This window comes from Apiotrichum porosum, assembly GCF_003942205.1.
Source record: "Apiotrichum porosum strain DSM 27194 chromosome Unknown scaffold_13, whole genome shotgun sequence".
In the NCBI taxonomy this organism is placed as follows: domain Eukaryota; kingdom Fungi; phylum Basidiomycota; class Tremellomycetes; order Trichosporonales; family Trichosporonaceae; genus Apiotrichum; species Apiotrichum porosum.
The window spans coordinates 342755-368453 of NW_021167120.1; the positions used below are offsets into that span (position 1 = coordinate 342755).

The 25699-nt window shown below is 59.0% G+C and overlaps 7 protein-coding genes across 7 annotated transcripts; 5 read left to right on the top strand and 2 right to left on the bottom strand.

Annotated features, from left to right (window-relative positions):
• Positions 1 to 4653: 4653 nt before the first annotated feature.
• EHS24_002551 (uncharacterized protein) lies at positions 4654 to 6171 on the top strand (the record flags this gene model as incomplete). The annotated part of the gene is made up of 5 exons (XM_028618286.1): positions 4654 to 4739; positions 4793 to 4893; positions 4972 to 5070; positions 5714 to 5882; positions 5943 to 6171. The coding sequence occupies 5 exons, from the start codon at positions 4654 to 4656 to the stop codon at positions 6169 to 6171; spliced, it is 684 nt and encodes a 227-aa protein (XP_028473242.1).
• A 3854-nt stretch (positions 6172 to 10025) lies between these two features.
• Positions 10026 to 11504, top strand: EHS24_002552 (uncharacterized protein; the record flags this gene model as incomplete). The annotated part of the gene is made up of 7 exons (XM_028618287.1): positions 10026 to 10136; positions 10288 to 10529; positions 10585 to 10946; positions 10985 to 11164; positions 11206 to 11281; positions 11318 to 11390; positions 11427 to 11504. The coding sequence occupies 7 exons, from the start codon at positions 10026 to 10028 to the stop codon at positions 11502 to 11504; spliced, it is 1122 nt and encodes a 373-aa protein (XP_028473243.1).
• Positions 11505 to 12172: 668 nt separating this feature from the next.
• On the top strand, positions 12173 to 14310 carry EHS24_002553 (uncharacterized protein; the record flags this gene model as incomplete). The annotated part of the gene is made up of 3 exons (XM_028618288.1): positions 12173 to 12409; positions 12461 to 13792; positions 13846 to 14310. The coding sequence occupies 3 exons, from the start codon at positions 12173 to 12175 to the stop codon at positions 14308 to 14310; spliced, it is 2034 nt and encodes a 677-aa protein (XP_028473244.1).
• A 1538-nt stretch (positions 14311 to 15848) lies between these two features.
• On the top strand, positions 15849 to 17809 carry EHS24_002554 (uncharacterized protein; the record flags this gene model as incomplete). The annotated part of the gene is made up of 9 exons (XM_028618289.1): positions 15849 to 15907; positions 16080 to 16104; positions 16161 to 16236; positions 16280 to 16333; positions 16416 to 16430; positions 16480 to 16555; positions 16749 to 16909; positions 16960 to 17460; positions 17511 to 17809. The coding sequence occupies 9 exons, from the start codon at positions 15849 to 15851 to the stop codon at positions 17807 to 17809; spliced, it is 1266 nt and encodes a 421-aa protein (XP_028473245.1).
• Positions 17810 to 18437: 628 nt separating this feature from the next.
• On the bottom strand, positions 18438 to 20323 carry EHS24_002555 (uncharacterized protein; the record flags this gene model as incomplete). Its single annotated transcript, XM_028618290.1, has 5 exons — positions 18438 to 19428; positions 19466 to 19534; positions 19592 to 19701; positions 19740 to 19848; positions 19989 to 20323. The coding sequence occupies 5 exons, from the start codon at positions 20321 to 20323 to the stop codon at positions 18438 to 18440; spliced, it is 1614 nt and encodes a 537-aa protein (XP_028473246.1).
• Positions 20324 to 20671: 348 nt separating this feature from the next.
• EHS24_002556 (uncharacterized protein) lies at positions 20672 to 21818 on the top strand (the record flags this gene model as incomplete). Its single annotated transcript, XM_028618291.1, has 2 exons — positions 20672 to 21574; positions 21684 to 21818. 2 exons carry the CDS (start codon positions 20672 to 20674, stop codon positions 21816 to 21818), a joined length of 1038 nt encoding a protein of 345 aa, XP_028473247.1.
• A 1382-nt stretch (positions 21819 to 23200) lies between these two features.
• On the bottom strand, positions 23201 to 24879 carry EHS24_002557 (uncharacterized protein; the record flags this gene model as incomplete). The annotated part of the gene is made up of 5 exons (XM_028618292.1): positions 23201 to 23819; positions 23882 to 23976; positions 24322 to 24510; positions 24706 to 24760; positions 24851 to 24879. 5 exons carry the CDS (start codon positions 24877 to 24879, stop codon positions 23201 to 23203), a joined length of 987 nt encoding a protein of 328 aa, XP_028473248.1.
• Positions 24880 to 25699: the final 820 nt, after the last annotated feature.

Consider the following 25699-nt stretch of genomic DNA (forward strand, 5'->3'; position numbering starts at 1 on the left):
GGGGTGCGTGCACATGTGCAGTGTGCAAGCCCATTGCTCGTACATACAGCAACGCCCTCGCCTCTGGGCCCGATTTAGACTTTTGCGTCGTACGCTGCCTCTCATAATACTCACAGCAATCACAACATCACGTCCGGCGCGGGGCGGCCCGCAGCGTCCCGTGGAGGTCGTGACCGCATGGGTCCGCTCTGTGGGTATATGGGGACGCCGTTATGGGTATTTCCTTGACCAATTTTGTTTGGATTGATTTGATTTTGGGTTCACGCATCTGATGCGCACTGCCGTAAAGCTCGCGTACTGGAGTGCAGGGAACCTGATTGCCGGGTTGGGCACTGCCCGGGAAGACGTCGTCGTCGTCGTCGTCGAGCGCCAACCCACTCGCCCGCCACGACCTATGATGCGCGCGCGTGGCGGGTTGGACGACCCACTTGATTCACAATGGTGCGGCCCAGTCTGCCACGCCAGACGCGCAGCGCAGCGCGCTTCGCTCCTGCGAATGGCACACCGACGTGGCATGCACATCCGTGGCGGTATAGCCACGCCCCCAAACGGGGCTGTCGGTGACCTTGTCTCCATTTCCGTGGCATGTGAACACGATTGTGCGACATCGCTTGAGGGGAGGGGAGGGAGGGAGAGGGGATGGGGGCGCGGCGTCTCATTCTGGCACGATAAACTCGGACCTTGCACGCAGATCGGTGCGATGTGATCGTCGCCGAGTAGCCGTGGGGGAAGTCATGCTCTCGCGTCCTTCCTTCGACCGACCTGTGCACTGTGCATATGCGTCATGTCCCCCGCCTGCCTTGCTGCCCGTTTCTGCCCATGGGATGCAACAGGTCCGTTAAAATGAATCAATCCACTCAATTATTAATTAGCAGGGGTGACAAGCCGGAAGGATGTCGATCCGGGCCGATATGCGGCGTGCAAACTCAGGGCCCACAATGTGCGTCATCGACGACATGTCCCGACCTCGGGGACCAGGATCCAGGCTATAGCCAGGCTATAGACGGCCTTCAAAGCTCTTCTTTGGCTGTTAAGCTCTCTGCGTCGAACACTGCGCGCGTCATACAGTGTACAAAAGCTTTTGTGCACCTTTCGAGATCTAGTGTTTAATCTAGGGTTTCACCAAAGGCAAAGAAGGCCAGATGGCGGGGCATGTTTGCTTTATCCGTGAATCTCAGGTTGCACGTAGTGACGAGGCCAAGACAAGACAGTCGACACTGCATTCACGCCGAGATGTTTGCAGTCGTACGCGCCGTAGCACCCAGCCATCGCAGTTAGCTGCCTGGTGTCTTGCCAGCACTGGACCGACGCAGAATAGTATGTAGTGCACCCGCCGCGCAGCATCTTGCCACACTGCTTTTAGCTAGTATGCGCGAAACCGTGAGAACCGCCCCCCGCATGGTGTTTGTGTAAAGTAACCGGGTCCAGGAGGAATGGACGCGCAATGGGTCCCTCTCGCGCATGCAGCCAATGGGTAGTGCGTACTCTTTCCAACCTTGCTGGCCGAGAGATGCCGATGCTGTCACCGTACACCGTCAGGGTGTGGCCATATTCTCGGATGGTAATTGTTATTTCCCGTTCCTATTCTCTCGCTTGTCCCCCGCGTTCAACTGCTTCCGGTGTGGCCGGCGAGCCGCTTCCCGCTAACGTCCACTACTGGACCCGTCGCGTAGACATGGACTGCTCAGCCGCATACTCTAGTATCCGTGGCCTGGAACACCCCCCGCCTCTTTCGAGGGCCTTGCTGTGCACTGTGCACTACACACACCTGGTACAGCGTGCTTGCGCCGCGCCGCGTTACGCGGGCCGGGCGATCCGTCCAGTCGTCGGGCGTCGGGGCGTCGGTGGCACTACCCGCAGGGACATGAGTGGCACAACACGAACCCATGTGGAGAGACACAGGTGCACGACGCGCACGACGCGATCGGTCGACGTCGACGTGTCCACTCTGCGGCCCGGATGTCGTTTCTCACGCATTTCTAATAGCCGGACCAAAATTATCGGTCACAGAATGTGATTCCCACCGCAAAAAAAAGACACAGCCGGTGAAACCCTGGCTCAATCAGTGCCGTCTTCGCGTCGTTTAACGGCAACCAACGCGTGCCACACAGCATGGTTCTGGGGTTCCCAGTCTCAGTACTGGCTTGCAAGAACGCACGTTCCCAACATCGAGGCCCGATGGCCATCGCCGCGTTTGAGGCTTGTAACGGCAGTTGCCACACACACACACACAACGCACACACAGCTCACACACCACTCACACACAATCACACACATGCCAAACGCCACCTGCAAGCGCAACTCCCAATTCCCAGACCCATCTCGTGCTTTAGTGGGTCCCATTCCCGTTCCAGAAGCGGCCACCGCCGACGGCGTGCACGATGCAAGCCAGCCAGCCGCCACCATCCCCTTGCTGCGGCTCTGCCCGCCGGAGAGACACCAGGAGACCGGCGCGGGCGGACATGAACGCGCCGCAATCACGCCCCACCCGGGCGCCGATGTGTCGTTGTGTCCCCCCCCCCACATCCCACTGGCTGGAGATGTACGAGAGGTACTGCAGGTGGCTACTTGAGAACGCCGGTGCGGGCAGGTTGTGCGGCTGAATACGGGGTTCACCGGTGTGGGAGAGGCGATGGGAGGAACCGGCGCGGGGAGGTGGGATACACCATGTGGCGTCTCCAGTGGCGCCTGCGCCAACGAGCCCACTGGTTTGCGCGACAATGACAAGTTGCCGGACAGACCTGTGTCTCTGTGTCGCGCACGTCCGCGCCGCAAGCTGCGACACCCACCGCCACTTGTTGCAAAACTGTACTGACCCACAAAGGCATGGCCTCCGTGGCCGTTCCATGCCACACAGTACAATCCGACACACGACGCAACTCTTCGGATGCAAATGGTGGTCCGGCCCGACCCGGCACGAGCAAAGCCACCGGCTAACAGCAACAGCGACAGCGCAGCAGGATTGAGGAGGGGGACATGGGAGGCGCCGGCGACCAAGACAGCACGGTTGCTTCCGAGTCACTCCTCTAGACGCTCTAGACGCCCGGAAATGTCTGCCTCGCGGCGTACAGTCTTGCATGCGCTGTGCATGGCGCGTGGCACTTGACCATGCTCTGGAGGAGGTGGCACTGACTGGCACAGGTACCTTTGGCTCCCCCCTCTGCACGGTCCAGTTGCCCTCGCGTGTCGGGTTCCTCGACGTCCCCCACAAATGCCACAGTTCCCCTAAACATGGTTGTTCTCAATACAATAACACCCCGTCATGCCCGTCCAAGGAGGCCTGCGGAGAAGACAATAACCTCAGATGAAATATGGCTTGTGGCACGCTGACTGTCAAAAGTGGCACCGATTCAACACCAACAGTAGAGCCCCGTGGGCCTGGGGGCCTAGGGATCTGAGTTACTCGGTCACGCGAGCTGCGTACGTCTCGTAACTGAACATCCTTGTCCTCGACATTCAAGTGCATGTTTACAAGACAATACCATTCCATCACTGACCGTACGATCTGGGTCTGGAACTTGCGGGTCGGTCTCACTCTGAATCGGAACCCCCCATCGTGTCCGATGCACACGGAACAAAGCCCCGCCGAGCCTTTCTTGGTCTATTCAACAACAAACCCCACAACAGTCTAGACCTCTTGGCTTGGGGCACGGGGAGCCAACTCCCAGCAAACTACGCACCGCTGCATGGGAACATGATCAGGGGGAGGCACGGGACGGAAATACTCTCTCTCCACCTCCACCGTTGTCTGCCTCACACAGAAAAACGAATCTGCTTCAGTGCCTCAGGTCCAAGGAGCTCTGTGACATGTTGCAGCTCCATCTCGCTGTCGGTCGTCTGCCTCCCTTGGGCTCGTGACATCCTTCGTGCCGTGGAGCATGCCGAAGTGCCCGCCGAGCGCCTCGGCCAGGCGTCCACAAGCCATTGTCAACTCACGGCGATCAACGCAACGGACCAGACCCGCACGCATCAAGTAAGTGGGCAAACGGGATACGAGAGAGGGACATGAACATGGCACCTGCCGAGGCCGGCAGTGGCGTTTTGCGGCGGTGCGGATGCTGCGTTCCGCTGAATGGGCGCCAAGGCTGATAATTATGCTAGCTCCAACGTCAGAGGTGAGACAGGAACAACAACCAGTCACCGGGGCATACCAGAAGCTGTGTGTCCGTACACCCCGTCATCGGACGCCGAACAGTCGAGACCCGAGTCGAGAGTTGCGATCTGCGGAATATCCTCAATAGCGTGTTCACCAGTTGCACACCAGCCACGCACTTGCCATTCTGTGGCATCTCTTAGAAGAGTGGGCAAGTGACTTTGCTAGTGGGGACCTGGCGGTCCGCTCCAGCGAGAACAGGCTAGCGAGTACCTCAGTGGTTGCATGTATTCGTACGCATACCGCACAGGTGGGTGTGGGGTTCGTGTCCAGGCCGCATGAATGTGTGGAGCTGGCTCGGTGGGACATTGGTGCATGGGGACCATGCCACAGCTGCCACCCAGGCCACGCGGAACCAAATGTGCCATGCGACCCCCACGCGATGCCAATACCTCCACCGGCTCGACGTGTCGTCATGACGATTGGCGCTATACCGTTTCGCGACATTGTCCACCACCAGAACAACAACAACACAAGTTATCAAGAACAGCAACACACGCATGTTCTCATCACGCGCACCCGAGCCCGCCGCCGTGGCGCCTCCGGAGATTGGTCCTTTGCTGGCCGCCGAGCTCGCTGTGGAGTAGTGCGTTGGCTTCTCTGTCACCATCCTCCCAAGCCATCCTGACATTGCCTCAGCTCGTCACTCCGTGCCCCGTCCAACTGCCCCGCTGGCATGTACCTCATGCCCTCGTCCGAGACGCTCCTGCGCTGGGCGGGCGTCTTCTTCGTGCACCGTGGTAGGTAGAAGACTGACCCACTCTTGCCCCTCACAGGGCCGCGAAGCAAGCGGAGCATCGTCCTGACAGAACAACCAGGTCCTTACGCCGGCAGCATCCTCCGGTTCACGCTCTCGTTCCCGCCCGCGTATCCCCGCGCACGACCCAGTGTACACTTTGACTCGGACGTGTTCCACCGTGAGTGTCTGCGTCTTCCCCGCAGCGGGCAAAGGACAGTCGGGTCGTCGTAACCGGTCCGGCTGCGCACGAGGTGGGGTCACAGCGGGGCGGAGGCACCATGCTCCCAATTACCCCGCCCGCCTCGTTGGGTCGCCTGCAGGCCACCTCCGCACTTGCGGGGAGTAGCGATGTGCACTCTGTTGACCCCGCACGCTGCGACTGCGGCGGCGAAGGTACGGCCGGTCAATGTGGGGGACAAGCGTGGCGACGTTGCGACCTGTGGCTGTGCGATGGAGTCGATGGAGTGCTGGTGTCGATAGGCGCAACGCCCTGCCCCAAACAGGATCGCGATCGAGCTTCCGCCACCAGCCTTCCCGGACGCATGTGGTTCCCAGAACCTCCCTGCCAGTCAGCCGTCATACTCCGTCGATGCTTCCCCATCGCACCCAGTCCGGCCGATGACGTGTTGTCGATGTCGACTGCGAAGCAGTCACCCGTCGGTCTTTGTGGTCCGGCGCTCCGTTGACCCGCTCACGAACGAGGCACATCCCCATATACCCGTCTTGGCGTGTGTCTTGGGTCCATGCGAGACTGGATGTGTGGCAGCTGGACCCAGTAGTGGCGGTGTGGCAGTTCCAGACATCTTGCTAAGCACCCACAGCCCTTGTCGACCCGAAGACGCGCGAATGGATCCCGCGCGGCCGACTTGCCCAGTGGCAGCCACACGTAGACCATGTCCCACACCTCCTGCATGCCCTCAAGGCTAGCTTCAAAACGGTGGCTCTCGACGCCGTGACAGAGCACGAGGCGGTGAACCGCCAGGTCTGGTCGTGAGTGGCTACCCAATCCCTAATGTCTTCTAGCCACACCGACACTGACGCGCTGTGCAGGATGTATCACCACTCCCCGCAGACCTTTCTGTCTCTCACAGCACAGCGCGCTCGCCATTCCGCGACGCGCCAGACGCTGTATGACGATCCTGACCCGCACGCTCGTGTGCCCGCAGCAACAACGTCGACAGAAGCACACAGCGGCAAGGTCATCCAGTTTACCGAGTTGGATGATGGTGCTGTTGGACGGCTGTGGGCTGACATGCGCCGCAGCCTCGGCGAGCATTGAGGTTTGGAGGGCAGAGACGATGCGGCGTGGGTCACAATTTCATAGATTTCACAAAACATCCCACACGCCCAAGTGGCGTGAGGAGTCATGTTGTATATAGCATGGTAGAGGGTAATACGTAGTGCATGTTCATGAGCACCTTACGACACAGTTCGGGACTCAATGGTTGCAGACAGCAGTGCAGATGTGGCATGTGAGAGTGGTTGTACATATGGTGTGGCATGGGCCGTGTGGCACTCTGCCTTACCTTTGAGCCCACTACATACAGTACCTGCGTCGAGAACCCGGCCACCGCGCGCACCCACTCTCACCTGTACATGTGTCGTTCCATCCTGAATCACGATCGAGCACCCGCCCACACTCTCTTTCCCCTTCAAGCGGCCCCACTAAATGCCACTTGAGATCGGCCATGGTGGTTCGCCTTCACGTATGGCCAGAGTGTCTCCCGAGCGCCTTGCGCACCTGGCCGCAAGCGGACCCGAACAAGACCTACACAGCAAAACACACTGTCATGACCCCCAAGGTCGGAGCAACCCCGGACGGGACGCTTTCGCTTTGTTGTTCGGAGATGAGGGGGCACAGAGAGGCGACGATCATAACGAGAAGCCCACCTCGGCATTCACGTCACGTCACACGACATACGGTAACCTTGCAGGAGTGCCTGCACACCACGAGAAGGAGGCACGATACAGACATTAACACTCCGGAGGCAATTCACTGCAGGGGACGAAGGAGACCGGGGGGGGGGGGGGGGGGGGGGCGGTGGTGCGAGAATCACTTGGCCGCGACATGTCACTTGGTGTCCTTGCCGCTCCACCATCAACGCGGTATGTGCGAGTTAAACGGCTCTGCCCTGCGAGGCGAGACAGGGAGAATTACAGGAGTAGGAACGTCTCTATGCATACGACATCCTTCCCCTGCTCGTCGCAAGGCCAAGGACGGAAGGACATCCAGCGGAGGTAGGCAGAGGACACGACTGTTGAAATCAAATCAAATCAAACAAATTTCCGGAGGGTAGGGTGGTTTGTATGCGTCTTCTCCTCCCAGGAACAACCCGCTCTACCCATTGTCCCGGATGTGTGCGATGTGTGGGAACCAAACTCAGTGACGTGGATGGCCACAGCAGTCGCGATCGAGAGATAGTTGCCGAGAACAGGCCACAAGAAAAGCCTTCTTTGCGTCTTGGGGATTCCACCCTGCACCACTTGGCTTGTTGACTTTGGTGCTGTTGCTGAAGACGCCTGGAGTCGTTGCCTTTGCTTGCGTCACAGGGTATCGGAGGCAAACGGCAGGACTGCGGTTACGGCCGAATCTGCATGCTGGAAGGGGCCAATGGTGACAACAGAGCAGGCCCAGGTCGATATCACACCCTCTGACGGTGTGTGGCATATCTGCCTTCCGCGATCTGTCTCCTCTTGGGAAAGCCCACTCTTGGCAAGTGCGCCGGTGGCCACTGCCACACGACGCTGCCGTGTTCATTTCGCATCCGACCTCGCAGCCAACGGACATCGTAGACGACCTGGGACGACGTTTGTCGTCAGTGGCTCGCGTAGGCGGCTGGCACACGGCGTCTAGCAGAAGCTCATCCCAGCCGAGAAGAGACTACGTCAGTCATAAGAGCACGTCTCGCCCAGCCGGCGGCACGGGGAACAGGTGTACGTCACAATACAGGCAACTGCCTTGTGTTTGAGGGTGCATGTGTCTGCTCCCATGAACACGGCGGAACGAGGCAGTCAAACACAAGCGACAAAACCTCGGGATCGAGGGGTGAAGGATGACGCGAAATAAAGCCGCGGTATGTTGGCTCGAGGAACGACGCGCTCTCCCGTCTGCGCAACGGCCATTGGAGCTGCCCATGGCCCCACAGAGGTGTGCACCCATCTGCCCGAGTACATGTCCGCGAGAAGCCACATTGACGACTACTACGCGCCTTTTCGCGAGTAAGAGGTGGAGCCAGCATTCAGAGATGGTGTACGACGACAATTGTGTGCCGAATTGACGGAGTGATGTGCTGGTGCCTCGCTAACTCTCTGGCCTCTTGACGCTTTGCCCGACCTCATGTCATGCCGAACGATTTCTGTGCCGAGATGTTTGGAGTGTGGTGCGCTGTACCTTGAATTTACGGGTGCCCGTCGATCCCGCACTGGCTGTGTTCCTCGTCGAGGTATCTGGGGTTGCTTGACTAGGCTTGGGGATGGCGAGCAGGGCGGCGCAAGTCATGTGAAGACGGGCACTTGCATCGGAAGCTTTGGTCCTTTGGGGTTGTTGGACGAGTTGCACCAATGCAGTATGCACCGATGGGAAGTTGGTCGGCTTCATTTTGGCTCACAAACAGTTACGGCGTGACTGCATGACTATCACGGTGGGGAGCCCGAGAGGGACGGCTCCCTTCGGAGCGTGCGAACGTTGCCGCAAGGCTCGGCGTCTTGTGCGGAGGGTGGCGAGCACTGAACCCACTACTCGTGTTGTCACTCTGACTCTTCACAGAGAAGCAACAAGGTGGGGGTTGGCGGTTCAAGTCCAAAACTAGTGGGTGGAGTGGGAACGACGCCAGTGGGAACGACGCCTCACGCCGAGACAGTGGCGGTCAAATGTTCCTTCTCGCAGAAGCTCAAGCACCTTTGCCCATGCATGGGCCTGTGTGTCATCTATCTGCGGTCGAAACTGAGCAAGACGCGGTGCATGGGGCGCGCACTTTATTCCTGCGAGCTGCGACAGATCACCACGCCCATCGTGACGAACGGAATATCTGGTAACATTGAAAATGCATGAATATTGGAATTATTGTGGGCCGACGGACGACGGATTGTTTCAATACCAAACGTGAACATCGCACAGCGCATAGCATAGCATGGACATGTGCCGGTTTCAACAGGGTACGGGACTTCTTGAGTCTTCTCGAAAGGTGCGCAGGCAAGAAGAGCAGGAGTGGTGGCCAAGAGCAGGTTGAAGTTCGTGGACAACGACCCCTAAACCGCTGAGCCGTTTCGGCCGCATGGTCACAACGAGTGCTCTAGCGCTCTGGGGGTAGTGGATTCGTGAACACCTGGGTGCACGATGCACGATGATCTCTCCAGCTACCAGATGAAATGTAAAAGCAGAATCTAGTCCTAGTGGCGGTACAAAGCACCCAGCCCGCCAAACAACGACTGAGCTTTGAGCTCCTCCATTGGAGCGACCAGGCCAACAAGAACGTAAAGCATCATGTGCGTGCCCGATGGTACTTCCTCATGAATTTGCCTACAGGTCACTTCTCAGTGAATCTCGACGGGAAACATCGTGCACTTCATGAGTTTGTTGGGCCCCCAGATCCGATGGTGACGCCATACACGAGGCATCATCCCACACCTGCGCCCTCCCATGCTGACCTTCGGGAGAGAACCCAAGGCGCATCGCTCTCCACGTCAATGCCTGCTCAGCTCTTTCTTCTTCTTACTTCACATGGATCCAGGACGTTGCGCAATCATCGCTTCAAACTGGCGACGGCACGCGTCTACCTTGGCCTCTTCCCCGCCACTTGCCACCCTCCAAACACGTGACCGACAATGACCTCCACCACGAGCAACCAACCCCGTCGTACCCCACACTCTCGCGGCCCGTCAACATTTCATCAACATGCACCTTCTTCCTTCGTACATCTACACCCAGCCCCACGGAAGCCAACACAGGCCCTTTGCTATCCGCATCTCGTGACCCCTGCACGACCGCCTCACGCTGAGCCGGCGCTCATCCCTCTTTCCCGACACTCACCGAGTCCCGTCCACCCCAGTTCTCCACATCCTCCGCAACCCCTCGAGCTTCGTACTTGTGCGTCCATCGTCCGCGAACGGATCCTTCGCCCACCTGTACGCAGGATGTCGACAAATCTCCAAGACTACATCGAGCTCCTTACTGCCGAACAGCATGTACAGGTTGACAAGTTACGCGAGAGCGCGCGGAACGGCGTGTCACCGCGTGTGAGAGGAGTGAGTTGGCTCATTGTGTGATCAGCGGCAGACGAAAGACCAGAGTCTCGAACGTCGAGTCGTGGCGATCAAACACTTGGGTCAGGTGTCAGACGTTCTCACGCCGTCCCCCCTGTCGACGGCTGCTTTAAACTGCCGACCTTGCTGTTAGCACGTGCTAACTCTCCCAGGAAGTGTGGATGTACCTCCTCGGCGTGCTCAGCTCGGACAAGACAAACGAAATGACGTCTCTCAAGATCTTGCGGACCGAATACGCCGCGCTCCCCTCGTCTTTGCCGTCCGACCTGCAGTCCACATTGCTGCAAACAGCGCTGGCACACCACACGCGTCGGTTCGAGTCGCCGACATACGAGAGCCTGATCACGACTCTCACCTCCGAACAGAGCTTGCCCGGTTCGCGTGCCTCATCTCTGGGCCCGGGGTCGAGTCTATCAATGTCAACACTCAGCGGAGCAATGAGCTTTTCCCCAAACCTCCCACCAGGACCGCAAGGTGCCCCACCACCGCTATCTCTTGAGGACGGAGGCATGAGCTGGCGTGGAAAAGGCTTCCTCTTGCCACCACCCTCGGCCCCGCCAACACGGCACGCCTACCTCACCCTGATAGAGGAGGTGTTGGGCAAGTACTGGCATGCAGCGGGTATGCCCGACGATCCAGACCCACACAGCGACCTCCAACCCCGGCCGGCATGGGCCCCAGGCATGCCTCCGGCCCCTGCTGACTGGGTCTACCTCGCCACGCCGTTTGTCTGTGTTCTCTCGCGACCTCTTGCTGTCTTTTATTCGTTTGAAAAGCTCGTCGACCGCCTAAGTGAGTGTATACTCAGTCAACAATAGCTAATCCTTCAGGTTCCTTCCCTCCGCTCCCTTCGCGCCTCGGTACGATCCTCGGCCTCTTCCGCAGCGCGCTCCCAGACCTCCACGCATACTTTGAGGACGAGCAAGTACCTATGATTGCCGTGGCAATGTCGTGGATGACAACATTGCTCTCGCGCGAAATGTGGCTCGGCGACGTGTTGAGGCTATGGGGTGAGCTAGGAGACCGAAAAGACGGAAGCTGACCACACCAGATTCTTATCTCGCTGCCGACAACATGTTTGCGCTGCACTGCTACGTCTGCGTAGCGATTCTTGCAACTTGTAAAGAGTGAGCTGACGAGGCACGGACGAAAGCTGACAACAGAACGCTCGAGGAGCTGGACGGGTCCGAGGCCAAGCTCATGCTGCTGGACCTTCCACCCATGGATGTCGATAGGGTAAGGTAGCTGGATCATACAGGAACTGACAAACAGCTACTCCAAGACGCGGCCAACCTCAAGGTCCAATACTCATTACCAGGGCCAATCGACGCAGACGACGACGAACCATGAGTACTGGCCGCTTTTTTTGTACCAACCATGCATAGATATACTAATATACGTACCGTAAGAGCACGGTGGGCCGGACTGGGTTGGGATGCAGAGCATTGTACTGAACTGATGGAAGAAACGCTGATGGAAGACATCAAGGTAAGACGAAGAAGAGCCACGGCGGGATAAATGACGAAAAAATATCCTTCAGATATTCCCCCGCTCGCCACTGGTCATCACACAAGGAGGTGACGATCTGCTTCTCAACGTCTCCTTTGTCTTTCGTTTCCTCTACCTCTCTGACCCATCATCCCACGCATTAGCCTCGACGTAGCTCCTCCATAGAGCATACAGTCCCTGCTACTGTCAGTTGCTTCGTGACGTTTTCGTGGTCTCCCAGGCAACAAAGCGCAAGCACACGCGTAGGCTTTGTAACTAGTCCAGTAGCCGTCGCTTCACCGCGGCTGTAACTCACTAATTAAAGCTCTCGAGCGTCTCTCTACTGCTCCAGAGTCCACTCATCCGCCCTTCATTCACCTCTTCTCGTGTCCACGACTAGGCTATCGATCTCCCTTCCTTTCTCCTCACGCCGGATTCCGAGCCGACTGGAACGACCACGTCGTGTTTACGCCCCTCCTGCAGCACCATCACACGTTCCAAACACATCACCGCCTTTCCCCCCATCAACCATGTCATACGGTCACTACCCACCTCAGAACCACTACGGCGTCTATGGCGCACCGCAGCCGCCAGCGCCCCCGGCAGATCCGTTTCGCGCGTGGTACGCGGACCGCCTCGCTGAGCTCACATTCAACTCGCGCCCTATTATCCAGACCCTCTCGCTCGAGGCTATGAACCAACGCGACCAGAACAACTGGAACGGAATGCAGGCAATTGTCGAGGAAGTTGAGGCCGCAATTCTGAGGGTGCGTCTTTGTTAGCCATGTCACTGATCAGTCCGATTACTAACCATGCAGGCTCCACCACAGGGCAAGCTCCCCCTTCTTTACCTCCTGGACTCGATCTCGAAGAATGTGGGCCCGCCATACACCGACACATACCTTCCTTCCATCATGCCCCGTTTGTATCTCCAGACCTACCGCGAGGTGGATGGCGTGACCAAGAGCAAGATGGAGGAGATGCTCAAGCTCTGGCGTACAGGCGGACAACACGGTGGCGAGCTCTACCCAGCCGGCGTGCGCGAGACTGTCGAGCGCGAAATCCTTGGAGCGGCACCACCAGTGGCCTTGACCAGAATTGGTGTTCAGCACGAGCTGCGTGACTTCTTGCGCGAAAAGGAGGCCGAGATGGCGCAAGAGTTCACCACCAAGCGCGCCAGGACTGTCAACGTGCTTGTCCAAATCGACCAGCTCCTCACAAACTCTCATGTTGCCCCCAAGGAGCTTGCAGAGATTGCAGAGAAGGTTCGCGCTATGAAGGCTGGGTTGGAGCCCAGCTCGTCTCAAGCAGCCCGCCTGGCGGCTCCTGCTGCTGCTGCCGCTGCCGCGCCTGGTCCTATCCCCGCTCCTGCTCCTGGCCCTCCCCAGCCTGCGTATGGAGGCTACGGCCCGCGCGGGGCCTACCCGCCCCCTCAACAGCAACAGTACCCACCCCAGCAGCAGTATCCTGCCTACCCACCGGCCCAGCAGTACCCGCCTCCAGCTCAGCAGTACCCACCTGCGCCTGCCCCGCCCGTGCAGGCTCCCGTGGCCATCCCTGCGGCCATCCCAGCCATCAACGTCGCCGACATTCTGCGCAACCTCAACAGTTCTGGCGTTCTCTCGCAGCCTCGCACCCCCGAACCCTCAGCGGCGGCGAAGACCAGTCTCGACTCGTACGAGGACATGATCCTCGCGCTCGACATGAGCATCGACGTCTTTGACCTCTCAAAACTGTCTCTTCCCGTCTCCCACCTTCCAGTCCGGTGCAAGCAGTGCGGCCTCCGCTTCCCCGAAGGCGAGAACAAGCTCCAAGCCCACATGGACTGGCACTTCCGCCGTAACCGCAAGGAACGCGAGACGGACGGTCGCGGCGCGCACCGTCGCTGGCTGCCTAGGGCCGAGGAATGGATCAACGAGAATGTCGAAGGTGCTGGCCCGTCCAGCACGTCGCCCAAGAAGAGCGACTCGGCCCTTCCGGTCCTTACTGGCGAGCGTCTCGCCGCCCTCAAGCGCAAGTGGGTGCCCGCGCCTTCCGACCCCGTCAAGGCCAAGAAGCCCTGCCCCATCTGCAAGGAGCAGTTCAAGTCGGAGTGGAGCGAGGATGAGGAGGAGTGGGTCTTTATGAACGCCGTCGAGACCCAGGGTACAGTGAGTCAACTAGGAAGGCTCTCACATTGAGCGAGTCGTAGCTGACGATCCAGATCTACCACGCAACATGCAAAGCGACGCGAATGTCGTCGGCCGTCACCGCCCGCCTGCTTGGCAACGAGCGCGCTGGGTCCAAGTCCCCCGCCCCTAGCGAGGATGGCAGTACGAAACGCAAGGCCATCGACGACGCAAGTGACGCCGACGACTCGAAACGTGTCAAGGTCGAGCCGGTCGAGGGCGCCGAGGAGGCGAACCCCGAGGTGGATGTGGAAGAGAAGGAGGAGGTTGTGATCGACAAGGGAGGATCCGAGGACGTTGCTGCCAACACAGCTGTGCAGGAGACCGACGCTCCTGCCCCTGCCCCTGCTCCTGCACCAGTCGTGGCACCTGCCGCGCCTATGATCGACGTGGCGGCGCTTTTGGCTGCCATCGGCGCACCCAAGCCCACGCCTGCCCCCGCGGCTGAGCCCGTCGTCGCTGAAGAGGAGGTTGCCGTTAAGGGCGAGCCGACCGAGTAAGACAACGGTAGAAACAATTGTAACCAATCCATGAGCATACTTCAGTAGTGGCAGCTTTCATGACATGCAAAATTTAGCATTGTTCAAGACACAGACCAAGAAAGGACACCCGTCTCGTTGCGCCGGGGTTCCGCAGATGAGGAAGACCCCCGGTCAACAGATAGTCTTGGGGTACCACTTGAGTGACAGTGTGTCCACAGAGTTGGAGCCGCTGCGCCTGGCGCGCTGACTGCGGGCGTCGGTACTGAATACCACACGTGCGGCAACAGCCGCACGTCAATGAGGCAAAAAGTGACGACGATCGGCAATCAGCAACGGTTGTGGCACTTCAACCACACCGGCCACAACACCTTGTCAAACCACCAAAAATCTTTCTTTCACATTGCTTTGCATCAGAAACGCTCCCAGAACATCAAGGACATGCATAGCGAGGCAAAAACTGGAGATACGGCGAATCGAACGCCGGTTACAGACAGATCGCTGGCTCTCAAGTTGAAGCTCGAGGAGGTCCGAATGCGAAGTCTGTGTCTTACCACTAGACGATATCCCCATTTTGGAGATAGTGGGCTGGTCATCTCGCGCGCGGTGGAGTTATAAAGGTGTCCAGGAGATGCAAAAAGGAAGACAGAGACGAAGAGACGGTGGTGACATGTTAGTTGAGACGCCATGGGTTTCGAAGACCGCCACTGTTGTTTCCTCGAGCGCGTCGCAGGCGGACTGGGTGCGATAGTGGCGTCGAGAGGCGACTGCTGTGGCGTTGCCGTACACCCTCCCTCCACACACTCCCTGGGCGTTTGGACGCACAAACCATGGTGCACAGGAAAAGTGCACTGCGGCACAACACACACAAGTCTCTCTTGTCGCAGGCGAGTAGGCTGATGGATGTGCGGTGGGTATGCAAGTGCCATCGCTTGTCACCGAGGCGCATGGGGGAGACCCAGCAAGTTCGTTATGCCACCAACTTCTGGGCTGCCACGGGTCGAATGACGAGCGCTAAGATGTTTGATTGCATTTTCGGACCTTGGCTATTCAAGGGCAGTGGCCGTTGTTGGGTCTACCCACGCAATGACGCGCAGTCAGGCTCTGCGGCTCTGTGGTTGTGTAGAGGACAGGACCAGATGGACCCGGTGCGCAGAAGAAATGATAGAATGCCACTACGTGCATGTGTTTTGTTGTGGCCAACCAGTCGACTTTTGACGCACGCACTCCCTCTCCCCACTTCCCCATGTACAGTACGTGGGGCCTTCCCTAAAGCCAAGATGGGACCAGCAGGATAAAAAAAGTTGACAGCATCTAATACCACCCCCCGCGTACCCCCCCGGCGCAGCATTACTGCGTGCCCTAATAGCTGCCACGTTGTTTTGCTTCCGTGCCTCCCCTGGGTGCCTCCCCTGGTGCGGTCTCCCCGCGCGCGCCCACTTTGCCCCCTCTTGTCTCTGTCGCTGCCGCGCGCGCCACGCCCCCTTTGATGTCCATCTAGGTGCGCATCCCATTCTCTCGTGTCTGTACAACTTTGTGTTCCACCCTTCCAACCGACCATGATCGAGGACAAGTACATCGGCCTCGCACTGGCATTCTCCAGTTCAGGCCTCATCGGGTACGTCCTGCTACCACCTCGCAAGCACCGCGCCATTGCTCGCTTCTTGCCTTCGCGCCACCCGGTTGTGTGTTGCCCGCAACGCAATCCGTGCTGGCCAGAGACGCTTGTCGCCGTGGCCGAGACGTGTTCATGTCCGAAGTTGGGTCGCGTAGCTGACACTGTTGCGCAGCTCGAGCTTTATCATTACAAAGAAGGTGAGCTGGGGTCATCTACCGCCGCCGAGGGAGAGGAAGTGCTAACTAAGCTGTAGGGCTTGAACGATGCCGCGACCCGCCCGGCCGACTACCCACACAGCCACCAGCGCCAGACCGGTCCGCGCAATGCCTGTACGTCAAGCGGCACACGGATAGATAGGAGACTGACAGGCAGCTACGGACTTTGCGTACCTTCAGAACCCCATCTGGTGGGCCGGCATGATCACTAGTGAGTTGACATGGCGGGGCGTGCTGCTGTTGTTATGGCCTGCCCTCGGGAATTATATGAAAGCAAGGCTGACAATTTACAGTGGTGATAGGTGAAGGTGAGCCTTGCCAGTTGAAGCGACAAGAGAGGCCATGCTAAATTGACAGTGGCCAACTTTGCCGCGTACACGTTCGCGCCCGCGATCCTCGTCACTCCCCTCGGTGCCATGAGTGTTATCATCGGGTGAGTTTTGTACCGCATGGGGGTGTTCGGCTTGGCGTTGGGGCATAGCCCTTGCAGCTGCCATCCCCTCCTTACCGTATGGCCCGTACTGTGGTCCATCGCACGAGCCGTTCACCATCGAGTTGGCGGGCTGGACCAACAACGCCTCGGGTTGCCGTTGCACCTTCTCGGATATCCGCTGACCCTTCCCCAGCGCCATCCTCGCATCCTTCTTCTTGGACGAGAAGCTCGGCAGGCTAGGCGTGTGCGGCTGCGCAAGCTGTATTATCGGCTCGGTCATTATCGTTCTGCACGCGCCGTCTGACAAGGAGGTCGAGAGCGTCGACGAGATTCTCGACCTTGCTGCCAAGATGCGTGAGTAACAAGGCACTGGATTCCACGGTCTGCGAACTGACTTTTGCCAGCCTTCCTCATCTACATTTCCTTCGTTACCGTCTTCTGCGCCTTTATGATCTTCCGCATAGTGCCCCGGTACGGCACCACCAACCCCATGGTCTACCTCTCGATCTGCTCTCTCGTGGGCTCCATCTCGGTCATGGCCATCAAGGGCTTTGGTATTGCCATCAAGCTCACGTTTGCTGGCAAGAACCAGCTCACGTATTTCAGCACCTACTTCTTTGGTGTTGTTGTCATTGGGTGCATCTTGATCCAGATGAACTATTTCAACAAGGCCCTCGACACTTTCTCCACCAACGTTGTCAACCCCATCTACTATGTTTTCTTCACGACGGCCACCATTACCGCGTCTGCCATTCTTTTCCAGGGTTTCAACACGACCGACGCCGTCAACACCATCTCGCTCCTCATGGGCTTCCTTGTCATCTTCATGGGCGTCTACCTCCTCAACATTTCGCGCCAGCCCGAGCAGGTGCACCACACCTCGAGCCTCGAGACGGGTCTCATGAGTGAGTGTCACGTTACCAGAGATGTTGGCCATTGATAACTGACGTTTCAGACCCCCGCATGTCCATGTCTGGCCGCCTGTCTGTCGAGTCGCAAGGCCCCTCCATGTGGGGCTACGGCGGCGCGAACGGCGTCGACGGCCCTCAGGCCTCGCATGGCCGTCGCTCCAGGATCTTCCGCGAGCAAAACTCGACCCTCTTCAACGCGTTTGAAGAGGAGGGCATGGCCCTCACCCAGCTCCCAGAAGAGGAGGAGAGCGATACCGACGACAACAACCCTTCGAGGTCGCTTGTGGGGCGTCGTGATCGCGAAGCCGAGGGAGGCAAGCACCCTGCATACCAGGAGGTGTAGTTGTCTGGATGACGATGGACGGGGTTTTATCTCGAGTCTAGAAATATCTAAGACAAAGAGACAGCTATGCGACGTTGCTCGCCGCATAGTCTTGTCTTTTACTCCCAAAGATCCGGGAGGGGCCGCGAGCGGCGGAGCGCTGGGCGCAGGGAGGTGTAGAGCAGGGAGGGAGAGGCGAGAGCGTGAGCAACACACGACCGCGCGAAGGACAATATTTCTTATTCTCGCGCGCGCGAGCACGAGGGCCGGGTCTGGGATCCTTGCCCGCAATGTAGCATCTGTTGCAACATAGAGAGCCGCTCGGCGGCCATGCATCAGTACCCTTTGTCAAAGAGTCGCAAAACACTGGACCTGCCTGGGTGAGGGCGTAAAGTGCCGAACAACTATAGAGGCAATTGCAGATCAAGTTGGTGACAAGACAATTGAAGACCACCCCGTAGTCTTCATGCATATCCAGTGTCCCATGCAGTTTACATCAGTCGCACGCTCTCCTCGTCCGGTGGGTCTCGCGCCAGCGATCCCATACAAGTGGTACCTCGCCAGTCTGGGCGGGCCACGTTCTTCCACCAAGTTGGTCACTCTGGTGACACCCTCATCGCCACACACGCACACCCTACGGGTAGCATGCCTAAGACTCTTCGATCCTAGCCCTCGCCTCTGTGGTCCTCGCCTCCCATTTCTGGATCAAGGCCTCTCCATCCGCGCGCATCTCGTCGCCGCGCGCAGCGTACTGCTGACGAACATACTCTTCGAGCGTCATCTTGCGCTGCTCGTCCGTGAGCGGTGCGAGAGGCGGTAGAGGCGGCAGGGCCTTGTCGGGCGATCCGGGTGCTGCGGCTGGGGCTGCTGCTATTGGCGCTGGTGCCGGAGATGCTTCGCGCACCATGGCGGCAATGGCGTGCCGAACTGACGGGGACGCCGGAGCTGGTGCTGTTGAAGTGGTGGCTTTTGGTGAGCCAGGGAGCGCGGCTGGAGCGGGCAAGTTGGCGAACCTGTCCAGTTGGGAGAGGGCGCGGGCTGGGGCCGACTTGGCTGTGCGCGGCGGAGAAAGGACCGGGATACGTGTTGGCTCAGACGCGGCCTCAACTGGTGGTGGAGCAGCCGCAGCGGCCTTGGACTTTGCCTTTGTAGTCTTGGCCTTGGCCGGTGGTGCGGGAGCGGGCGCGGGCTCGGCCTCCGCTGGCGGTTCTGGTTCAAGCTCAATCGTCGCGGCCGTATTGCGCGTAGTCCGTTTCTTTGGTAAAGGCTTGGTCTTGCGGGCCTTCTTTGGTGCCTCCTCGACCTCCACCAGCTGTGGCTCCTCGACGGCAACGGGCTCTGGCGCAGGAGTAGGCTCCCCAGTTGTGGTTTCTTCCTCCTCCTTTGCCTTTGCCTTCTTGCCACGCGTAGTCTTACGCGTCACAGTGGCAGCGGGCTTTGACACTACCAAAGGCGCGGTCGCCGCAGTAGTCGAGGACGCAGCAGTCGAGGCCTTTGGTGGCCGTCCTCGCCGCTTGGGTGCGACAGGTTCTGGTTCCGGCTCTGCCTGGGCTTCGATTGCGGGCTCCGGTTCAGGCTCGGGGTCCGCTTCTCGTGTCACGGTTGTGGTGGCGCGCCCACGCTTTGCTGTTGTCGTCTTCCTACGCGTCTTCTGCTTGGTCAGCGCGATGAACGTACCAAGGACCTACCTTCTCGACCGCGGCGGTGAAGAATGGGCATGCTGGCTCCTTCTTCTGGTGCACGGCACTGTGCGATGTTGTCAGAAAATGCTGCTAGTTGACTAGATGCCACAGAGCCACTCACAGCGGGTCGTCGTCCTCTTCCCACTCCTCCACCTCGTACTTGCACAAAGGACACATGGTGCCGTCCGGTACAGCTTTGGAGGGTGTCGAGATGAAACCGGCATGTGCAAGCTGTTGTCAGCTAGTGGTTCAAACACGTGATGACTTACGACCTTGGCACTCGGTTTCTTGTGCGGCCACCAGTCGCCAAACGTCTTCTCCCTGTACGCTGTGCTCTTGGCTGAACTCGGCAGCGAGTCGGCATCGGGGTATGTTGTTCTGAAACGGGTCAGCTGGTGCTGCTCTACCGTTAAGGAAAACGGTGCGAGCGAGCTGGCGTGCAGGTACGCAGCAACATGGGCATGTATCCCGCGGGCACCGGTACGACTTGACCAGTTCCTTGCCAAATGCAAACATACCTCAAGCGCCCAGGGCCACCCTCGGCGCGGTCCACCTCGATCCTGCATACGAGCTCCTTCCACGCGCAGTCGCCATCGCGCTTGACGTGCTCGGCGAACGGGTCGTCCTCCTCGTCCCACCCACCCAAGACAAGGCCGCACAGGAAGCAGCGGCACGTGTCGTGCGAGTCTGGGTCAGACTCCTTGCCTGGGTAATGGAAGAAGCCCGCGGCGGCGAGCGATGCCGGGGTGAGGTGCGGATGCGAGTCGGCCTGGAGGGGGAACGCGACTTTGGCGTGCTTTTTGGGCTTTGTGATGGCCACATACGAGGCTAGACGCGCCTCGAGGCACTGCATGGTTCGTAGTGTCCTCTAGAGCGCGTGGGGTTGATGGCAGTGATTGAAAAAGGTTGGCGAGGAACGGTAGAGACAGGATGGATGCAGCACACGGTGGTTGTGTTGTTGTTTTGCTGTCGATCGAGAGCCAGCAAGAGGCGCGTCCGTGGAGGAACCTGGCCCCGCCCATTTGCTTCCGTCCAGGACTATATCACAGGCGCGCCAAAAGTCCAATGCCTATTTTTCTGTAGGCCTATATTTTACAACGCCGCTTTGCACACACCCACCCACGCCCTGGTTCTTTGCGCGACGCACTGTTCCGACATTTTCAGCTCTCGGAGGTGTATTGTCGACATCACATAGACCACAATGTCCCGCCTCTTCCGCCGTGCGCTCAGCACCGTGCCCACAGCACCCGCCGGGCCCAGCACGACTGGCTCGGTCCCCCTCGCCGTCCGCCGCCGCCGCGCCGAGTTCCCCGACATCCAGAAGCCCTCTCCTCTCACCTCGCCCGAGAAGTTTGTTGGCGCAAACGCACACGAGCTTCCTCCCAAGCTCGAGGACATGTTCCAGAAGATGCGCCTGGCCGGCCAGTACAAGGGCGACGAGATGTCGGCCCGCCGCGCTTTCCTCAAGTCCCAGAACCAGTGGCGCTCGCGTGTGCGTGGTTACGGTCGTGTCAACACTGTGACCCAGGAAGTCCAGGTCGACAGCCACATGGGCCACCTCAAGCGCGAGGGTGCTCCCCGCGCAGCTCCGGCAACTGAGTCAGAGTGGCGTGACGCTGTTGTTGCGCAGAAGATCTACCTTCCCAACATCCAGATCCGCCTGGTGCGCAACCACACCCCTCCCGGAGAGGCCTACGACCCGTGGACGGCCACGTTCCGTATCCCCATTGGCATGACCAAGACCGACCTGCGTTCTTACCTCTCGGCCGTGTACGACCTCGACGTCACCTTCATCCGTACCGACATCTACCTTGGCGAGCTCACGCGTGTCGCTGGTGGCCGGATCAAGCGTAAGAGCGGTGCGCTTAAGAACTATAAGCGTGCCGTGGTCGGTCTCACCGAGCCATTCCACTACCCAGACGACATTGAGGAGATGAGGGCCGGTACTTGGGGCGGTGTCGAGGCCGGCAAGGCGCTTGCCGAGGAGCGCGAGGAGATCCTCGAGGCCGAGTACATCGTCAAGGGCGTCGAGGACTACCGCAAGAAGCAGAGGATGAAGCTCTACAAGGGCTACCGCTGGCGCACAGCCACGCACGACAATGCCGTGAGTAGCAAGCAACTGTTATGGGAGCTGCTAGAGGAGATGTGCTCGCCCTCTGAGACCCTTGCCCATTCATTACATCGCCGCGTCCCTGCGCTGACATTTCCCACAGGGCAACACCATTCGCGAGATCATGAAGCGCCGCAAGGACCGCGAAGCCGCGATTGCTGGCGTTGGCCACAACGTCGTCGCCGTCGACGCCGCCGCTGACCAGCCCCAGGGCGGCCAGACCTCCAACGAGGCCTAGGTGGACAGCCGCCCCAGCAACAACACAGAGTAATTGTGTTTGCCGTTGTTCTAGTTGTCAGCTACTCTCAAACCGATATCCTGGTATCGATACCACCCAATGCATTCTTCACGGTTCCGTTTCTGACGTGCGGGCACAATACAACCTGGACTTGAATGCAGGGCGGTGGATCGGTCTTGCTTGAGGTATAGCAACTAACTGGGTTGTCCTTTTTCTTCATTCGTCTGGATGTCTGTCTAAAAACGGTCCTCTCCGCGGCCCGTCAAGCATAACAATCCACCTCCATGCAAGCACGAAAATGAGGTTGGCCAGGTCAACTTCAGACGCCCAGAGGCCAGAGGGATCTGACATGCAAACTGTGCTCACGTATGCTCATCTCCGTGAAGGGGTGTCCGAGGGCCGAGCTCGAGGGCGGCTGGGGGTCAGGTCTGCACGGCGGCTGTTCTGGTCGCTTATTGCTCTGTACCGCATGCCCCGCCGGCCCCGCGACACCGACGTGCTGTCTGCCAGTGGCTACCTGGGATTTGAGCTGTGTGACGTGTAATCCCACGCCCAGACCATGGACTCCATGGCGAGCGCGCCAACCGCCACGCCGTACGCCGCCCCGCCTCTTGTCTGCGCATCACACAACGGCGTAGGGGTACGTCGTCGTCGTTGTCGTCGCCGCCACCGCCGCCGCCGAGAACACACACACACACGCACACGCACACACAGGCATGTGCACCTGTTCGTGGCGTGTGTTGTGGCGGTAGCTTGCTGTTTTTCGTGGCTCACTGGATCACGATGGGATGGACTTACGATGTCGCCCAGTCTGGCCGGGCCAGCTATAGCAGGTGATATCCAAAGCTGGGGGTCGACGCCTCGTGTCGAGGAGCTGCTTCTCAGCCGCCATGCCCCTCGCCCCAGCTCCAGCATAGCGGTCCCACACTACACTCCCATGGTCCAGTGTGACAAGGTTTTGAACTGATGGGGAGAACGCTCGTTTTTCTGACTGTGGCTTTCCGTGTTCTAGATGTCTGCACACATGGTCAGTTCTGGACGGGACCTGTGCATAAGCCCAATGCCCAGCTTACACACACGCCACCGCCAGACGATAAGAGTTACAGGTGCCCTGTACAAGTGTGCATGTACAGTACGCCACTAATGGCCTCGTGTTGGTGCGAGCGATTTGGGGTGACCGGAGAGAGATCTCCCTCGGTCGTCCTCAGAGAGCCGGCCTGGCCCGCGCCCCAAAGGTCACAGTAGATGTTTGCATGAAGCGGTTGCTCTATGTACAATGAAATGAGACCAAGTGACCCGAAATGATTACCCTCAGAAAGATTATGCACAAAAGTATGATGGAAGATGGCCACGCGCCTGCCCAGGAGTCGCCCGCTAGGCGCTCAAGGACGGTTCAGGTGTGTGGTGCTGCCACCAAACTCGGACCCATTGCCGCGCATGATGGTACCGATCGATGTTGGGGTCGGCGGCATTGGGACGGCACCGATGTGATCCACGACGGACAGCTCGCGCTCGGCATCCGCCTCATCCATCTCTGCGAGGCTGTGGCCCGCCAGTCCGACAGATGACAGGGCGTCGACGGGTTCCGGGTCGGGAACGGCCGACTTGTTCTTGTCCTTGTCCTCGTCCTCGTGTCCGAGAACAGAGTTGCCGCCGTAGGGCGTCTTGACCTCGTCGTCGTCGCTGGCGTGACTGCCGCTCGCGCGACCCATCCCACTCCTCCAGCTACCCCCGCCCTCGATGTCGTGCATCTCGTGCGCTTCCTCCCCCCACATGTCCTGGCCGGCCGGCGGGAGACGGTTGGTGAAGCGGGGCACGGAAGGGTCGCGGTTGACGCTGCGAAGGGGATAGGCGAGGTCCCTGTCGACGGTGCGCGTGAGGTCCATGGTGGTGAGGTGGCCGAACGAATCGAGGTGGGGGGCGCCAGACCTGCCATGACGCGAACGGGTGCGCGTACCATTCTTGGTGTCCATGTGCGATGGGAGTCCAGTCCAGTGGCTGCTAGACGAGGGGGTCAGAAATGTGATTGGAATGGGTGTCTGTGTGTGTTTTGCTGTGCGTACCCCTGAGTCATGGCCTGTCGGCGCGCCTGGGCTCGGCACGACATGAATCCGAGGATGATTGCGGCGACGAGGACGAGTGAGCATATCGAAGACATCTAGAAGACACACGTCAGTGGCTGCTGCCGAGCTGACATAGAATGAAGGAAATGAGATCCCACCCCCGAGGAACTTTGGTGGAATGTGGCGCCTGGGCCGTGCACAGGAACATGTGTGCGGCGTATCCCAAAGGCACCAAGCCAACGGTGGTGGTCGTCTCCACCCATCAATAACAATGAGGGATCTGTCGCTGCCGCCGGGGACACAGAGAGAGGGAGAGAACGATGGAATGACGGAAGGAGGAATGGAGTAGAAAGGGGGGAAAGACAGGGCTCTCTCCAAAGAGGACGGGGACGCGGGTGACATGGGAGATGGGGAGAGGGGCAGATGGAATGAACACTCACGACCGCCTGGATGTTCCACACGGCACGAGAGTAGATGACTGGGGGGATAGTGAGGACAGTAGCCACCGCAGCATTGACGCCGGTGCTGGTGGCCGGGACGAGGGTGACACCATACACGGCGCACGCAGAGGCAGTGTAGGTGAGGCCCTTGGCGTACTCTGTGCTGTTGCAGTTGACGTTCCAGCAGGTCTGAAGCGTTAGCTGTATTCATGTCGTCAGGCAGAAAGAGGGAAATACACCAGAGCTCGACAGTCGCCCGCAGTGTTTGGCCATGTTGGGAGGCTTTGTGATGGCGAAGACAATAACATCTCCGGGGGACAATGAGGATAATCACTTTCGCTTCTTTGTTGTCCGTGTCACCAAGGAAGAGACGCGCAGACTCACAATAACGCTAGTGGTGTAGTATTCACTGGCACAGAGACACGTATAGTCGATGATACTGGCGCAACCAGTAGTATCTCCCCTGGCCATGCATGAGATCACACATGTTGGGGCGGTTATGCCGCGCGCGGCGACGTTGGGTGCCGACCTGGCGAGGTCGACAAAGGTTGGCGCCATTGTGCTTAGCGAGGGGTGCAGTGGAAGGAGTGAAAGCGGGGGTGGTGGGGATGTGTAGCCTGAGTTGCTGGGGAGTGTAGTGGGTAGGATAACAACGGCCTAGCAGCAGACTGGTAGAGAAGAAAGCAAGACGATAGGAGACGAAGTGAAGTGATGGGAGAGAAGTCGAAAGGGAGAACCGACGTCTGATGGATCGTAGAGTCTTATCCTCGTCCTCCCTGAAGCCCGTATCACCCATGCAGAGAGGCAAAGGGTACAGCGCACGTGAACAAGGCTTGATAGGTTCTAACCTCTTGCTTGGGCAGTTTAGCCGCAACGTCGCAGTGTTACTCGCCGTTCATGATGCGCGGCATGGATCTATTGTTCGCAACAACAACAGAGGCAGGACGCCCAAAGATCCAAACGAGCGCCGCCACTTTGTGAGCCGACGCCACATTGTCTCTGCACACCTCATATTTCAGAACAGCGTCGATGCACAACCCAACCCCCTGTGCCTTGGGCAATTGGGCACCTTCCCTTCCACGTGCAGTGACCAGATCTGTATAGCTGGGTATCTGTTTGTCTCTGAGCCTCCAATCCACGACAACGACCGCTCCAGAGACAGAGACCAAAACCCAGCCTCAGTTTCCAAGCCGTACACACCGCTCGGACCACTGACCCCAAGCCGGCGCCGCACGCCACCTTCTCCTCTTCTCCTCGTCCCAGCTGGCCCCTGCCCCTGGAGTATGATGTATGGTGTGTCGAGTAGGTGCGGCGGTGCATCCTGTTGGCCTGTTGGTGTGATGCGCGCGCTATGCGGCGGGAGGGGGGACAATCATGG